Below are 18,124 nucleotides of genomic sequence, written 5' to 3'. Positions count from 1 at the left end.
GACATGTTTATAGGCCGTTGGCAATTAAGCAGGAGGGGGGCAATTTATTAAGGAGTAGGAAAAGACAAATGAGAGAAAAACTTCATGTAGATGAGAGGGGTGAGATCTAGTACCTGACGGAATGATTGTCTTTATCAAGATGCAAGGATAGTTCATCCATAATAACAGGATAAAACTGTAATGGGGCATAGAAGTAGTTTGGAAGATTTAAAGTTGGGATTGTTGGATGGTTCTCTTCTCATTGCCTCAATTTCCCTGTAAAATCACAAATAATTTCATCATCTGAGATGGAAGAGGGTTGGAGGAAGTGATAGACATTTGAGGTGAGATAAGTCGTCCAGAAAAGTGAGCAAAAACAATTGACTAGGAAAACTCAGTAGGACTGTCAGGCTCATTTGAAATTAATACTTATGATTTTTAAGTAAAAGCAGTCACACTGTTGGATTTTTTTTCCTAGTTATGGCACTGTCCCTCTACAGTTTGTGGTTAACTAGAAAAGACAGACATTAAACTAGCACTTATCTAAGTCATCTAACCAAAAAACTCATCTGTTGAAGAATCTATATCTCACAAGAATACCTAATGAGGGAAATTTCTAGTATTGTTTTTGCTCCTTAAGTGTTATTGAAAGTTTAGAAAAATATGTGACTGAAAATAGTAGTCTTACTTCCCAAGCTTTGGTTTTTCTTCCACTTCTATTACACTCTCTAGGTGGTCTCATCTAACCCTATGTCTTCAACCACCACCAACACACAGATTATTTTGAAGTCCAAAACTCATCCTCTTCCTGTATTCTCCATCTCAATGACTAGAAACATCACCTATCCAGTCATTCAAATAAAAAATGTGGACATCATCTGGGACTCCTCTTTCCTCCATCTCTGCATCCAATCACTAAATCATGCTGGTTTTAACTCCATAACATTTCCAGAATTAGAACAAGGTGTAATCAAGTATATCAATTAAGAAGCTATATAAATAATCTAGGAAAGAGAGAATGGTAGCTTGAGCTAAGATGACAGATTAAAGAGACATAAAAGAGGCAAATTCTCCAAGTCTTAGTGAGCACATTCTAGAGGTGTAGAAAAATTCCCAGGACTTCATAATTGATGAAATACTGAGGCTAAAGGAGAAGAAAGGGTCAAGAAAGACTGTCAGTTTTCTGGCTTGATGTTACTGAATGGCTGGACATGCCATTCACCAGATAGGGAATATTGGGAAGGGTAATGGATATCTTCAGATGGTGGACATCATTAATTCGGTTTTATATTATGTTGAGTTTGAGATGACAAGAGGACGTACTAAGGAGACAGTTGGATACACTGTCTGGCACTCAAGAAAAAGGCTAAGATTGAGATATTCATTTGTAACCATTAAAGTCTTAGGGCATAGATGAGATTATTTTAGAAGAGAGTAAAGCATGACAAGAGAAGAGGGCAAAAAATCAAGCGTTGAGGAACACCACTTACTAAGATCCAGGTAGCCAGGGATGAGTGAAAAACAGATAGAGATGGAACAGCCATATAAGTAAGAAGAAAACCAAGAGAGCACTGTGTCTTGTAAGTCAAAGAAGAGAATGTTTCAAGAAAGAATGAATGTGCAACAGTATCAAATGTTGCTGAGAGGTCAAGCAACATTTGAGGACCAAGAAATGTCTACTTACTTAGTGATCTAGAAGTCGTTGGTGATATTAAGCAAAATATGTTTGGTCGAATCCAGATCGGACAAATAAAAAATAGGTGGGAGTTGAGGAAACAAAGGGATTTTCCCCTTTGGGAAGTTTGGCTGTGAAAGGAAGGGTGGTGATCATAAATTTACAGATACCTATCCTCCCTTTGGTAGATCTCTCAAGCAGTGATACTGAGATTCAGGTATATAAAATGTAAGTGTCAAGGCTCATCCAGTTTTGTACTCTGTGAACTGGTGTCAATGAAAGACAGAGGGCAAGTGAGTTTAGAGTTTTGGTAAAGAGTGTTACTAAAATTATGAACCGTGGAATCAAAGCTGGATATGGAGGAGAGTGAATTAAAAAGAGGTCTGATGGAATGGGATAGAGTAGAGGGATCACTGGATTGTGAGCCATGAAAGTGACATTTTGGTCAGAAAGCAGTGATGGTGGGGGTGGCAATTATAGGGAATGATAAGGTCCAGGGTATGACCAGGAGAATGGGTTACCGAAAGAAGATTGAGAACTCACTGAAGATAAGGAGATCGAGAAACGGAGGCACTTGAAAGTCATCATGAATAACGTCTGAAATAGAGATGTAAGAAAAACTGTAAACCATATGATAAAGTCGTTACTAAATGCAATGTGGGCAGAGTAAGCAGGTGGGGAACTCGGTAGCATGTGTCTCAAAGGAACAGAATTTTTTGTTGTTGTTCAACTTTTCTGTTTTCAAGATGTTGGAGCCTTTAGGTCTCAAAATATCAAAGGGACCAAAGGAAACACCCAACCTCCAGAGGCATATGGAGTATGAGAGGGAAACATAAGATCACTATTCAAGAGGGTTGCAGGGTCAGGCAACCTAATTGTTAGGGGTGAGCCTGGTTTCATTCATGGAGGGGACCCTTGGAGAAGTGGTAAAAAATAAAGAAAAAGCTCTTTTGTGGCCTAGAAAATGGTGGGCTCAGAAACTGCATTTCTGCACCCTGCACAAAATATGTGTGATGCTGGATCCATAAACTATTGGAAGTAATCTAACTTCAATCCAAGCGTCACTTCCTCTTTGAATCCCCCCCCCCAACATATGCCCCCTCCATCCAAAACAGGTGTTAGGGAGCTTTCTCCTTTCTTCTCCCTCAGGATCTCATACAACTTTTATTATAGCACTTATCACATTACTGTAATTACGTTTCCCCCACTAGACTTTGAGTTTCTCTAGGGCAGTCAGATTTAGACTCTATTTTACTTAGTGTCTCAGGGGCCTAACAACTAACAATGTAAATTGATGAATGAATAATACATCCATTAGTAGGAATTAGTTTATCTAATTAATCCATCTCTACTCATTCCCGCTGAGATTAGAAAGTGGCCAAGGGATGAAAGTGTGCCACTAACAAACTTGTGGTGGGTGGAGAGGCGGAAGTGGGAGGATAATGGAAAGGCCTTTTAACTGGAAGATGAGAGACCTGTTTTCCTACCTCTTTTCTTCCACTTACCAGCTGCGTGATTTTGAATACCTTAGGTAACATATGGTACTTCTAATTTCTTTACCTATAAAATGTGGGGGAATAGACTAAATGATCTCTGACTCCAGCCTTCATCTAATATGCTAGAGCTATCATTTTGGTAAAGGCCGGTTTACACTGGAAAGTTAGAAGTATAAGGCAGTTAGCTTAGTGTTTGAAGACAAGATATTTACAGATTTAAAAAAAAATAAGACTAACTTAAAGGCTAGATAACTCACTTTAGTCTAAAGTATTTTTATCTAAATGTAGTATTGAGGGTCTGATTCCGTCCTGCGTGACTGTTCCTTCGAACGGTAGTCTTTTATCTCCGTCCACTTTCTCTCCCACCGAAGTGCGTGCCACCAACCCATGGAAGATTCGATGGACATGGACATGAGCCCCCTGAGGCCCCAGAACTATCTTTTCGGTTGTGAACTAAAGGCCGACAAAGATTATCACTTTAAGGTGGATAATGATGAAAATGAGCACCAGTTATCTCTAAGAACGGTCAGTTTAGGGGCTGGCGCAAAGGATGAATTGCACATTGTCGAAGCAGAGGCGATGAATTATGAAGGCAGTCCAATTAAAGTAACACTGGCAACTTTGAAAATATCTGTGCAGCCAACGGTTTCCCTTGGGGGCTTTGAAATAACACCACCTGTGGTCTTACGGTTGAAGTGTGGTTCAGGGCCTGTGCATATTAGCGGACAGCACTTAGTAGCTGTGGAGGAAGATGCAGAGTCAGAAGATGAAGAGGAGGAGGATGTGAAGCTCCTAAGTATATCTGGAAAGCGTTCTGCCCCTGGAAGTGGTAGCAAGGTTCCACAGAAAAAAGTAAAACTTGCTGCTGATGAAGATGAAGATGATGATGATGACGACGACGATGATGATGAAGATGATGATGATGATGACTTTGATGATGAGGAAGCTGAAGAAAAAGCTCCAGTAAAGAAATCTGTACGAGATACTCCAGCCAAAAATGCACAAAAATCAAACCAGAATGGAAAAGACTCAAAACCATCAACACCAAGATCAAAAGGTCAAGAATCCTTCAAAAAACAGGAAAAAACTCCTAAAACACCGAAAGGACCTAGCTCTGTAGAAGACATTAAAGCAAAAATGCAAGCAAGTATAGAAAAAGGTGGTTCCCTTCCCAAAGTGGAAGCCAAATTCATCAATTATGTGAAGAATTGTTTCCGGATGACTGACCAGGAGGCTATTCAAGATCTCTGGCAGTGGAGGAAGTCTCTTTAAGAAAATAGTTTAAACAGTTTGTTAAAATTTTCCGTCTTATTTCATTTCTGTAACAGTTGGTATCTGGCTGTCCTTTTTATAATGCAGAGTGAGAACTTTCCCTACCGTGTCTGATAAATGTTGTCCAGGTTCCATTGCCAAGAATGTGTTGTCCAAAATGCCTGTTTAGTTTTTAAAGATGGAACTCCACCCTTTGCTTGGTTTTAAGTATGTATGGAATGTTATGATAGGACATAGTAGTAGTGGTGGTCAGACAAATGGAAATGGTGGGGAGACAAAAATATACATGTGAAATAAACTCAGTATTTAAAAAAAAAAAATAAATAAATAAATAAATAAATAAATGTAGTATTGAATGATGATCGGTTTTGCTGTGAATAAACTGGTTTTGTTATACATTGTATGACCATTTTTTTTTGCCCAGTTTGAAACTGGTTATTAAATCGGTTTGTCTTAATTCCCAACGGTGTGTGACAGAGACTTAATGCCTGGGCTATATGGACAACCGGATTATTTCATAGGTTTTCTGCTCTACCATGGCTTCAGAGGTTCTGTCATAGACACTATGAGGAATGAAGCCAAACCAGCCATAGTTCACAGCATCAGCTATCACTGGAAGTCTAGTAACATTTAGATTATACATTTGCAGAAGTTCCAGCAGGCTTTAAAGGTGGAAAGCTCTATTATTGAAATAATAACTGCCTTATTTCCCTCTTTTTATTTGCATTTCATCATAACAAATATCCCTAGCCCACACGTGTTTATTGTTTAGGAAATACAGGCTCAGTTACAGTGAGTACCATTCTCTGCCATAGGGTCGATGGACTTAAAAACTAAAATATAATTGTTTTGCACTTACATAACACATCCCTATATAATACTAGTAGAAAATTTATCTCACACAAAAGAAAGAAGAAATAAAGGAAGGGATGGAGAAAACCTAACACTACCACCAAAATTCCTCATCACCATTCAAGTATTGAGGAGTGGGGGAGAAAGTTTATGGGAGGATATAAGGGGTCAGAATAGGTTATCAGGTTTCATTATGCATGCACAATATTGTGGATAACAAATAGTGACCTCAGGAATTCAAAGCCTTAGCATTACTGAAATACCTAAAGTCTCCTTTTCCATTTACTGGTGTGTCCAGAAAATTAGCCTACTTGTACAAGAGTACTGTCAAGAAATGCTGCCTCCAAACTTCTGGGAATCAAAGTTTTAGTATCTATCATCAAGAGCCATGGAAATGTTCGAGTCTTCCATCCAGAAATTCTAATTGTGCAAACCTAATCAAAGGAGATAGTGCAGGATGTTGAAAAAATAATTTGCAGCAAAATATTCCTTAAAATTATGTAAGTGAAAAAAAGAGAACCAATTTTCTCAATTACTGATAAGTGATCAAGTTAATGGCATTGCATTCATGATGGAATATTGTACAGCTTTAAGTGATGTGTTTGCTTATTTACTTATTCATTTATACTCCACATCTTTCAAAACTGAACTTGAATGTGTTTACAAAAATATAGGCAATATTATACTATAAAAAAGCTCTCCTCATTAAAATTAACTATGAAGACTATATTGTAATGGCATAATTTTTAGCGGAAAATTATATAAAGTTGCATATGCAACTGAATTATATGTATAACTAGAAAATACCGAGAAGAAAATATCAATAGTGATTCTGTTATAACAGAGAGATTATTAATGAATTTCTCCCTCTTTTCCCTTTTCCCCAAATATCTTTATACCTTGTATTGTAATACATATATATTCCAATAAAATATATCTATCTAACCACATATATAAACAAAGTTGGTGCCCACTGAAGAATATGACATCTTAAAAATACAAATTGAGACTATATTAAATGAAAGACGTTTTAAATGTCTTGTTTCTTATGCTCTTATCAGATCAAGGCCAGTTCTTATTAATCTAGAACTTTCAAAGATTATATATCTAGTCTAGTTAGTTGCAATGATCAATTTGCATTAAAAAGTAGTTACTAATAGGGTAGGACTTACTCTTGTCATTCTGTTTATTGTTTTCCGTCTTGTAAATTTTATTCCTTTTTCCATCTCTTGATGCCTTTCTATTTCATTTAGTTTTTTGAGGTGACATGCTTTGGTATCTTTCTCATTTTTTTTAATGTACCTTCTATTGTTATACTCTTTGTGGTTGCCATGGAGCTTACATAAAATATCTTATAGTTATAATAATCTATTTGAAGTTGATAGAAACTTAACTACAATCACATAAAAAACTCTACTCTTGTATTTTTCCCTGTCCACACATACTTTGTTATTGGTGTAAAAAATAACATCATTTATTGTGTGTGTGTGTGTGTATATATATATATATATATATATATATATATATATATATATATAGTATATCCATTAACATACTTTATAATGTGAGTGCTTAAACATATTTTAATTGTTATAGTTATATTTACACATTTGTCATTTTACTTCTTTATCAGAAGGACTACAGGGGAAGCTGGAAATGTCCTTTCAATTGTAGCATACTGGGGGGAAGCAATATGGCAAGTGAGTACCATGAATTTTGCTATACGTTTTAATGCAGCATGGAGAACAGAAGTCATTTAACTTGTTTCTGCATTTCTCACAGAGGGAATTTTTTGGTGTATTCTTTTTATTTTATTTTATTTTATTTTGTGTGGTACGCGGGCCTCTCACTGTTGTGGCCTCTCCCGTTGCAGAGCACGGGCTCCGGACGCACAGGCTCAGTGGCCATGGCTCACGGGCCTAGCTGCTCCGCGGCATGTGGGATCTTCCCGGACCGGGGCACAAACCCGTGTCCCCTGCATCGGCAGGCGGACTCTCAACCACTGCGCCACCAGGGAAGCCCTGGTGTATTCTTGAGTGTACTGTTGAGTTGGGGTCCCTGTGGGAAGAAGGAGAGTATGGGGCTTCCTAGTCTGCCATCTTGTTCTGTAATTTGAAAAAATTTCGTACAGAGTGTAAAGCCATTTTCTCTCTGGAAAATGGGAAAAAATATACCTCTAAACTGACATCTAGAAAACCAAAGATTGCTGTATACTCCTAATGAGCAAAATATTTTTACCTGTACTGAGAAAGAAGGGAACTATAAATATATGCCAGACTGACATTCTCATGTAATTAAAAAGGCCAGAACTATTGCTTTTCCTCACCTTGACATTTTCGAAACAAAATCAAGTTTTATTTTGAAAATTCATCCCCTGAATTGTTTCTATCTCATCATCAGAATATCTCCTTCCTGAGTGCCACCGCCCTCCCCCAACCCCACTTCCTTCCCACTCCTTTAGTAACTTAACAGAAATATAATACCTCAGTATTTTTAACAATGAAATATTAAATATTTGACCTCCACATGTTGTAATGACTAATTCCACTTTAGGCCAGGCATATTGATTTTCAGGAAAAACTTTGTTTTTCACATAAAGCTTGTTTAAAAGTTATCTGTGTCTTATGCATCAACACCAACATTTTGTAGTCATACAGTATTCTGGAAAACACCAAAAGCATGTGGTTTAATTTTATGAGAAACAGCACGACTGTTTTATACTAGACTATAAAATTGAGTGGAAACTCACAGGGAATTATCAGTTCACTTAATATATATATATATATGTATTCAATATATATGAATATATATCAGATATATATTCACATATATATTCAGTTTTTAGATAATAAAATTCTAAGGGGAGATATACTAATGTCTCTAGATTCAGATGATTGTAACTTCAGATTATTGTCCAGAGCACAAGTCATGCTACTCATGAATTTGGTATTATTCTCAGGCTGCCATGTTCAATATTAACTAAAATACATACTAAAACAACTTTTTCCTTAGGTTTGTGAGAATATTTTGTAGGTAAACAAGAGAAGACATTCTTAGTACTTTAGATTCAGGTTCAATATTTTGGAGTGTCTATTATGTGTCTGATCCTGATTATAGTAGTCAAAAAATGTTTGTATGAATAAATGGAAAGCATAGTGTATAAAAATAGGTAAACTTATTTATGAATGTATATACCTTAAGTTATTTAATATTATCCAAATAATTAATTGAAGAATAATTGTTAGAAAAAAAGATGCTATGAGATTTAAAACACTTTAAGACAATTAACAAAGTCACTAATTTAAACATTTTATAATGTGCAAATTTAAATATAAGCAAGACGATCTTAGGTAAACTGACAAATGATGATGTTCCAGATTGTTCTTAATTACTTACAAACAAAAATATATCATTTACCTTTTTACACAGAATATTGGAGTCATCCAAATAAAATTTTCTTACTACATTCCAGCCCCTGGCAACTAACATTCTTCCTGCCTCTTGAATTTGACTTTTCTGGGTACTTCATGTAACTAGAATCATATGGCATTGTATTTTTGTGACTGGCTTATTTCACTTAAGATAATGTCTTCAATGTTCCTTCATGTTGTCCCATGTGTCAGAATTCCCTTTCTTTTTAGAATTGAATAATATGCCATTGTAAGTATATACCTCACTTTCTTTATCCATTCATCTATAAAATAGATACTAGGATTTTTCTACCTTTTAGCTACTGTAAATAATGCTGCTATGAAAGCGGGTGAACAACTTTATCTTCAAGGAAATGCTTCTATTTCTTTTGGGCATGAACCCAGAAACGGAATTGCTGGATCAAATAGTAATTACATTTTTAATTTTGTGAGGAAGCACCATCCTGTTTTCCACAGCGGCTACACCATTTTATATTCCCACCAGCAATGTACAAAGGGTTCCAATTTCTACACATCTTTGCCAACACTTTTTAATTACTAGCTTTTATAATAAACATCCTAGTGGATGAGAAGTGATATCTCATTGTGGCTTTGATTTTCATTTCCTTAGTGATTAGTGGTGCTGATCATGTCTTTTTTATGTGCTTGTTGTCCATTTCTATACCTTCTTTGGAAAAACGTCTATTTAAATCTTTGGCCCAGGGCTTCCCTGGTGGCGCAGTGGTTGAGAGTCCGCCTGCCGATGCAGGGGACGCGGGGTTCGTGCCCCGGTCCGGGAGGATCCCACGTGCCGCGGAGCGGCTGGGCCCATGAGCCATGGCCACTGAGCCTGCGCGTGCAGAGCCTGTGATCCGCAACGGGAGAGGCCACGGCGGTGAGAAGCCCGCGTACCGCAAAAAAAAAAAATCTGGCCCATTTTTTTCTTGGGTTGTTTGCTTCTTGTTGTTGAGTTGTAGGAGTTATTTATTCTTTGCATTAATCCTTGATCAGATATATGATATTTTTCCCATTCCATGGGTTGCCTTTTCACCTCTGTTCCTAGTATCCTTTAATGTACAAAAGCTTTTGATTTTGATAAAGTCCAATTTTCTCGTTTTTTCTTTTGCTGCCTGTGCTTTGGTGTCATATCCAAGAAATCACTGCAAGATCCAATGTCATAACTCTGTAAATATACTAAAAACCACTGAATTGTATACTTTAAGGGGTGAACTTTATATGTGAATTATATCTCAATAAAGCTGCTATTCTTAAAAGTAAAATATATATATATATATATATATATATATATATATATATATATATATATATATATGTATAGTGAGGGACTTCTCCAGTGGCGTAGTGCTTAAGAAACTGCCTGCCAATGATCTGGGAAGATCCCACACGAAGTGGAGCAATTAAGCCCGGGCGCCACAACTACTGAGCCTGCACTCTAGAGCCCTCGAGCCACAACTACTGAAGCCTGCGCGCCTAGAGCCCGTGCTCTGCAACAAGAGAAGCCATCACAATGAGAAGCCTGCACTCCATAACGAGGAGCAGCCCCTGCTCGCCGCAGCTAGAGAAAGCCCATGCGCAGCAATGAATACCCAACGTAGCAAAAAATAAATAAATCAATTTATAAATATATAAATATATATATATATATGTAATGAGGCCAATCTAACTATTCATCATCATCAATATTACAAAAATGATAAGACACTATTAAGAAAGTTTTACCTCCAGGAAAACAAAGATGATTCAACATCAGAAAATCAATCAATATAACTTACCATATCAATAGACTAAAGGAGAAAAACTATACAATTACTGTAATAGAACCAGAAAAGGCACTGATAAAATTTAATAACTATGTATGATTAAAAATAAAAACTATTAGAAAATTTAAAAAAAAGATCCAATGTCATATAGCTCTTCCCCCCTTTTTTCCCCCAAGTTTTGTATAGTTTTAGTGCTTACAATTAAGTCTCTGACCCTTTTTTTTTTTTTTCCCTGGGGTACGCGGGCCTCTCACTGTTGTGGCCTCTCCCGTTGCGGAGCACAGGCTCCGGACGCGCAGGTTCAGCGGCCATGGCTCATGGGCCCAGCCACTCCGCGGCATGCAGGATCTTCCCAGACCGGGGCACGAACCCGCGTCCCCTGCATCGGCAGGCAGGCTCTCAACCACTGCACCACCAGGGAAGCCCTCTTTGACCCATTTTGAGTTAGCTTTTATACATGGTGTAAGGTAAGTGTCCAACTTCATTTTCAGCATGTAGATATCCAGTTTTCCCAATGGCATTTGTTGAATTCTTAAGTTTCTTGAATGCACAAAGCTAACTCCTGCTTCAGGGCCTTTGCACTTACAGTCTCTTCCACTTGAAAAACTCTGGCTCTACATATTCATGAGGTTGGTTCCATTTTATCGTAAAGGTTCAATTCAAATACCACATCCTCAGATAAGCCTCCTGTTCTCAAAAATCTCTTTATCATCACCCAAGGATATCTCTTTTAAATTACCTTATTTCACTTTCTTCATAAAACTTTTCACTATAAAAATTTTTTTATTGATTTTTTTCAGATTTTTGTAGCTTCCTCTAACCTCCCCATCCCAGTCTTTATAGAAGGTAAGTTCCATGAGATCAGGGACCCTGCCTATCTCCTTCATCCCTATATAACTAATGATAAGAATAAGAGGCTGGCAACCATAGGAGATCAATAAATGTTTGTTGAATTATCATTGTCATTAATAAACTATAAAACGTCTTGCTGCTTCAGCATTTGTACTATGTCTGTTGAATCAAATGAATCAATATTGCATGCAGATTCACAATATTATCCAAAATGTACCTCCATATTTATCCTTTACAGAGTAAAAAGAAAAGTCTGTTTTACCATCAAAGCAAAATACAAGGAACAAAATATATAATACAAAGGAAAATAGTTACTATTTCCTTTCCAGTGTGTCTCTTTTCCTTTGTCCCATTACTTCTGAAGAAAATGCCATATGCTGTAAAGTTTAATGGAATGGCAAAATGACTTGAATATAAATTGGTCTGCCTTACTTAGAAAATACATCATTTGGTGATATAGCTTCCCTGAAAGATGTTTTGGAAAGTGTTTTTGTATATTTACTGGAAATACTAATTTAAATTGGACTATATTTCTCAACAGGGTGCAGATATGATTTTCAGCCAGAACAGTTATCAGAGTATATTGTTTCAGGCTATTTATTCAAGAAGAGAGAAGAGAGGACAATTCTCCAATGGGAGTGAAAAAGTTGCATAATGATGTCATAAAACATTAACTTAACAGTAGGAAATAGCACTTATGAACCACTGTAAGTTCTGTTCCCTTGGGTTTAATTTTTTTTACATCCATGGTAAATCTAATAGATACATAATTTCTTTATTGAGTCAGAAATTGTATTTGTTTTAAAAAACTAGCAATCTTCTACTAGCACAGGCAAATACTCACAGACTCATAGACTACACATACACAAAATACACGAAATCTCTAGCATATTTTTAAATTAAAATACTCCAAGAACATTTTTCCCTTAGGTAATTATTTAGACATCATGAATTAAATAAATGTTCCCATTGACTCTCAGAATGCCAGGATGTGTGTAAATTTTGAGAAAACACTAAATGTGAAAACATTATCTTACTCTCTTACCAAATGGGTATTTAAGATGACAAGTGGTGAAGAGGTTTTCAGTCTCAGTGAGAAAATGGCCTGCTTATCTGAGTGCCTTCAAAGTGCAATGAAGCACAAATGTGTTGTCTCTATTTGCCTTACATATGGCAGCTCCAAGTGATAGCACAGACTCTCTTGTTCTCAGAAATCTCACTACAAGGATCCTTTACATTTTCAAGGTAAGTTTCTCTGCAAGTCTGAGTACCACAGATTTCAAATTTCATATTATCACTAGAAGATATCCTCAGACTCTTAAATGTTTCAGTACTTTAGTAAAGCCCCCTTTACACTATAGTTAAAAATAATATTCTACCCTTCAATATTTAAAATTTATTTTACTTTATTATTCACTGTGCTTAATTCCTCCTTAAAGAAATTGACTTCACATCACTAACACTTCCAGTGCCTCAACTGATTGTTTATTTTAGATAATCCATAATCCTGTGGTTTTAGCTCTTTTATTTTTGCTCTGCTGTCAGTGGAAATGGAAGACAGATATATAGTGTTCTCTGTATAAAAGACCTCTACCTCAGCCCAAATAAGCTTAGTTCTTTCCACCTATTCTCATGAGTCTTAATTTCTGAAATTTGAAATATTTTCAAAATCAGTTAAATTATATCTTTGAGTTCTCTAAACCTATATCATCTTTAAAAAATGTTGTATGATATGTTTTTGCCACAACATACTTTTAGTACTATAACTACAGAGGTTTGCCAAGTGGTCACAAATCTACAGGTAATTAATGATAGAAGTACATTCAGTCACTGAAGAGGAGTTTTATTGTCCTTCCCATCCTTCTAAATGAACTCAATTATGCCAATTATTCATCCTGGAAATTACTTAGCTAGCCCTAGTGATATCAGTAGACATTCACTTGGTTCTATGCCTTATTTCTGAATCAGAGCAGACTTAAACCTGCCTTACATATATGCTCCATTTCACCCAGCTCATCAGTACTAAAGAGATTACTAGAGAATATTGTGAACAATCATATTCTAGATAGTATCTTTTTCTAGACAGTATTTGACTAAACAATTTTCTTTATTATGAACATAAACACGTGATCATGAAATTTATAAATAAACACACTTATTTGTAGATTTTGGAGAATGGATAAATATATCAGCAGAAGAGTTGCTTAAACAGACAATGGTGAAATTATATTCTTGGCAAAAATTCTCAACAAGATGTGTTCATCAACAAAGACATTGTCTTTGGAATGCTACCATTATGGGTCTCTAGGGTTAAATGTCAAGTTTTATTAAAACAGAGTTGGCAACACAGCATTTCTGGGTCTGTACCCTAGTCAGCCAATTGGTTATATAAGTGGTATTCACTAGTTTGCCTATTGTAGTGGTTGCCTTCATTAGAAGAGAAGAGAAAACAAAACCATAAAGAGTAACTCTCAGGAAAGATGTGATCCCTGTCAAAATGCCTCCCTGAAGTCACAAGGGTAAGTCTGTAAGAAAGTGTAGATGAGTACCTAGCACAGTAATTCAAAGGCCTACCAAAAAGTGAGCTGCATTAGCAGAGATTCATTAATATGGAAAGGTAGCTTCTTTAGTATGGAAAAACAGCATGGTGGAGCTGTGAAGGCACTTAAATGGAGAACAAATCCCAACCCTGGGAAACTTTCTTAATTTCTCTCCCCCCACTTTTATCTTCAGTAAAATTGTTATGAAAATAGTTTTTGATTCACAGTGCTGCTATGATGATTAAAGTTAATAATTATTGCAAAGCGTTGTGAGTAGCATGTGACCCATAACACAAACTACATGGAATTGTTAAATAAAATTTATTGCAAGGCTTGCAGTTATGCTTCTGAGCAGGAATATCTCATAGATGTCACAAACTCCACAGTTCAAGGTCACAACAGTCACATAGAACATCAAAAATGAAAGGAATTCTAGAACTCTTTAGTTGAATACTTTGCAGGATATTTTTTAGTATCTAGATACTGCTTTGTTTTTTGAATGTTATTTTATTTTTTTTATACAGCAGGTTCTTATTAGTTATCCATTTTATACATATTAGTGTATATATGTCAATCCCAATTTTTAAATGAAACATTTTATAGAACCCCAATTTATAAAATAGATAAAAGCAGAGTTGCTTTGATTGAAATAAGAACGGTCCTCTCTTCCAGTCTTGGCAGCAGTAAAGGTCTGATTCATTTTAAAAACAAAAGGTCCATAAAATGTACAGCACTAGGACCAAAATGCAAACTATGGACTTTGAGTGATTATGATGTGTCAATGTAGATTCACCACAAGGATCACTCTGGTGGAAGATGTTGATAATGGGGGAGGCTATGCATGTATTGGAGCAGGGGGTATATGCAAAATCTCTACCTTCCCCTCAATTTTGCTGTGAACTTCAAATTAAACTGCTCTAAAAAATCTGAATAGAGATACACAAAAGTTATTTTTTAAAAGAAACAAAAGAAACATTCTGTATTAATAGACTACTGTCTAGGTGTTACCATTCAAAGAAGTAGCTCCCAGGAAATGTGAAAGTCAACTTTGATGATCCATTCTCTCCAGTTTGCAGTAGAGCATTATATAATTAGTATAAGTGTCTGTCTCCCACAAATCTGGAGATCAGAATGAGTTTTTCAGTAATCTGATCAGAGATCAAGCCCCCCAGAAGAAAGGCTTTCTACTTGCTGGCTCTTATTTTAAAATTACACCATTTTAAAGTGTACAATTCCATTGCTTTTGGTACATTCACAATGTTGCACCATCATAACCACTATCTAATTTCATCACCCTGAAAGAAAACCCTGCACTCATTAAATAGTCACTCCCCATCCTCCACTCTCTATCTCCAGTCCCTGGCAACCACTAATCTGCTTTCTTTCTCTATGGATTGCCTATTCTGGACACTTCAAATAAATGGAATCACATGGTATGTGTCCTTTCTGTCTGGCTTATTTCACTTAGCATAATGCTTTTGAAGTTCATCCATGCTGCAGCAAGTTCATTCCTTTTTAGGGATACATAATATTCTATTGTATGGCTAGACCACATTTTGCTCAGCAGCTGATGGACATTTGGCTTGTTTTCACTTTTGGACTATAATGAAAAATGCTGCTATGAACATCCAAACACAAGTTGTTTTAGGAATACATGTTTTCAGTTATCACAGGTATTTACATGAGAGCATAGCACTGACTCGTATGGAAATTGCATACTTAAATTTTAATGAGCAGCCAAAGCTTTTTCCACAGCAACTCTACCATTTTACATTCTTACCAGCAATGCACAAAGTGTTCCAATTTCTCCACATCCTCACCAACTCTTGTTATCTTTTTGATGACCAATCTAGTAAATTTGAAATAATATCTCAGTGGTTTTGATTTGTATTTCCTTAATGACTAAGGATGTTGAGCATTTTCCATGTGATTGTTGGTCATTTATTTTTCTTCTTTGGAGAAATTTCTATTCCACTATTTTACACATGTTTTAGTTGGATAGTTTTTGTTGTTGAGTTGTACATATTTGTTATATATTCTGGATACAGGCCCTTATTACATATATGGTTTTACAATATTTTCTTACATTCTGTGGATTGTCTTTTCACTTTTTTGATAATAACCTTGTATGTACAAAAGTTTTTAATTTTGATGAAGTCCAATTTATCTATTTTGTCTTCTGTTGCTTGTGTTTTTGGTGTCATAGCTATGTATACATTGCCAAATCCAAGAATATGAAAATATACTCCTTTTTTCTTCTATGTGTCTTATACTTTTAGCTCTTACATGTAATTCTTTGGTCCATTTTGTGTTATTTTTTGTAAATGGTATGAGGTAAGGGTCATTCTTTTGCAAGTGAATACCTAGTTGTTGCAAGACCATTCCTTGAAAAGACTATTCTTTCCCCATTAAATTGTCTGGGCAACCTTGTCAAAATCAACTGGAGATAGCTATACAGGTTTATTTGTGGACAGTTCCATTCCATTGACCTATATGGCTATCTCTATGTCAGGAATACACTCTTTTGATTACTGTAGCTTTGTCCTAAGTTTTAAAATCAGGATGGGGGAGACCACCAACTTTTTTTTCTCTTTTCCAAGATTGTTTAGGCTACTCAGGTTCCCTTGCAATTCCATATACATTTTAGTATCAATTTGTCCACTTTCACTAAAAATGCACTTCAGATTTTGATATTTTATTGAATCTGTAGATCATTTGAGGGAGTATTGTTATTTTAACAATATTAAGTCTTTCAATCAGTAAACATGGTATATTTTTCTATTTATTTAGATCATTTTGAGTTTCTTTCAATAGTTTTCAGGATAGGAGATTTGCACCTACTTGGTTAAACTTATTCCTAAGTGTTTTGTTCTTTTTCATCCTGTTGTAAATGGATTGGTTTTAGAAATTTCTTTTTTGGATTATTCATTTCCAGTGTATAGCAACACAACTGATTTGTGTATTTTGTGTGTATGCTGATCCTGCTCCTTTGATGAATTTGTTTGTTATAATATTTTTTGTAGATTCCTAGGATTTTTAATATGTATTCTCATGCTATCTACAAATAGAGACCATTTCATTTATTTCTTTGAAGTTTGTATGTCTTATTTATTTTCCTTGACTAATTGCCCTAGCTAGAACTTCCAGTACAGTTGAATAGAAGTGGCAAGAACAGACATCCTTGTTTTGTTAATGATCTCAGGAGTGAAGGGTTCCATCTTTCACCATTGAGTATGATGTTAGATGTGGCTTTTTAAAATAGATAACCTTCATCATATTGGAAAAATTTCCTTCTATTGCTATTTTGTTGAGTTTTTATCATGAAAGGATGTTGGATTTTGTTGCATGCTTTTTTCTCTATCTAGTGTGATGATTGGTGCTTTAGTTTCTTTGTTCTATTAATATAGAGTATTACATTGATTGATTTTTGCATGTTGAAACACCCTTGTATTCCTGGGAAAATCCCATTTGGTCATGCTTTGAATTCGCTATTGGATTTGGCTTGCTAGTATTTTGTTGAGGACTTTTGCAGCTATACTCATACGGGATGTTCGCCTATAGATTGTTTTCCCTGTGGTATCTTTGCCTGGCTCTGGTGTTAGGGGAATCCTGGCCTCATATAATGAGTTAGGAAGTGTTCTCTCCTTTATTGGGTGGGGGGTGGTGGTGGTGCTGGTAAGAGTTTGAAAAGGATTGTTGCTAATTCTTCTTTAAATGTTTGGTAGAATTCACCAGGTCAGCCCTCTGATCCTGGGTGTTTTTTGGGAAATTTTGATTATGTATTCAATCTCTTATTATAGGTCTATTTAGATATTCTATCTCTTCTCCAGACAGTTGTGGTAGTTTGTGTGTTTCTAGGAAATTACCCAACTAGGCTATCTAATTTGTTGGACTGGATGGATATCTACAATTGTTCATAGCATTCTCTTATACTCCCTTTTTATTCTGTCATGTTGGTAGTAATGTCCCCACTTTCATTTCTGAAGTTAGTAATGTGAATCCTCCTTTGTTCTTGGCCAGTCTACCTAAAATTTTGACAATTTTACTGATCTTCTCAAAGAACCAACTTCTGTTTTTGTTGATTTTATGTATTGTTTTTCTATTCTCTATTTCATTCATCCCACTCAAATATTTATTTTCATCAATTTATTTGCTTTGAGTTTAGAATTCTGCCTTTGCCTTCATTTCCCGCTAAAGCAGTACCTGAAAATCTACTAGGAATGAGGGTTTCGGAACTTCTCAGGTAGTTTCTGAATAAGCAACCATC

At 35.8% G+C, this 18,124-nt stretch overlaps 1 protein-coding gene across 1 annotated transcript; it reads left to right on the top strand.

The window, feature by feature from the left end:
- Nucleotides 1-3,451: 3,451 nt before the first annotated feature.
- Nucleotides 3,452-4,731, top strand: LOC116748098 (nucleophosmin-like). The gene has a single exon (XM_032620955.1). The coding sequence runs from the start codon at nt 3,538-3,540 to the stop codon at nt 4,420-4,422; it is 885 nt and encodes a 294-aa protein (XP_032476846.1). The 5' UTR covers nt 3,452-3,537; the 3' UTR covers nt 4,423-4,731.
- Nucleotides 4,732-18,124: the final 13,393 nt, after the last annotated feature.

This window comes from Phocoena sinus, chromosome X (genome assembly GCF_008692025.1).
Source record: "Phocoena sinus isolate mPhoSin1 chromosome X, mPhoSin1.pri, whole genome shotgun sequence".
NCBI lineage: Eukaryota > Metazoa > Chordata > Mammalia > Artiodactyla > Phocoenidae > Phocoena > Phocoena sinus.
The sequence above is the reverse complement of the archived record's forward strand: the minus strand, read 5'-3'. Positions and strand labels throughout refer to the sequence as shown.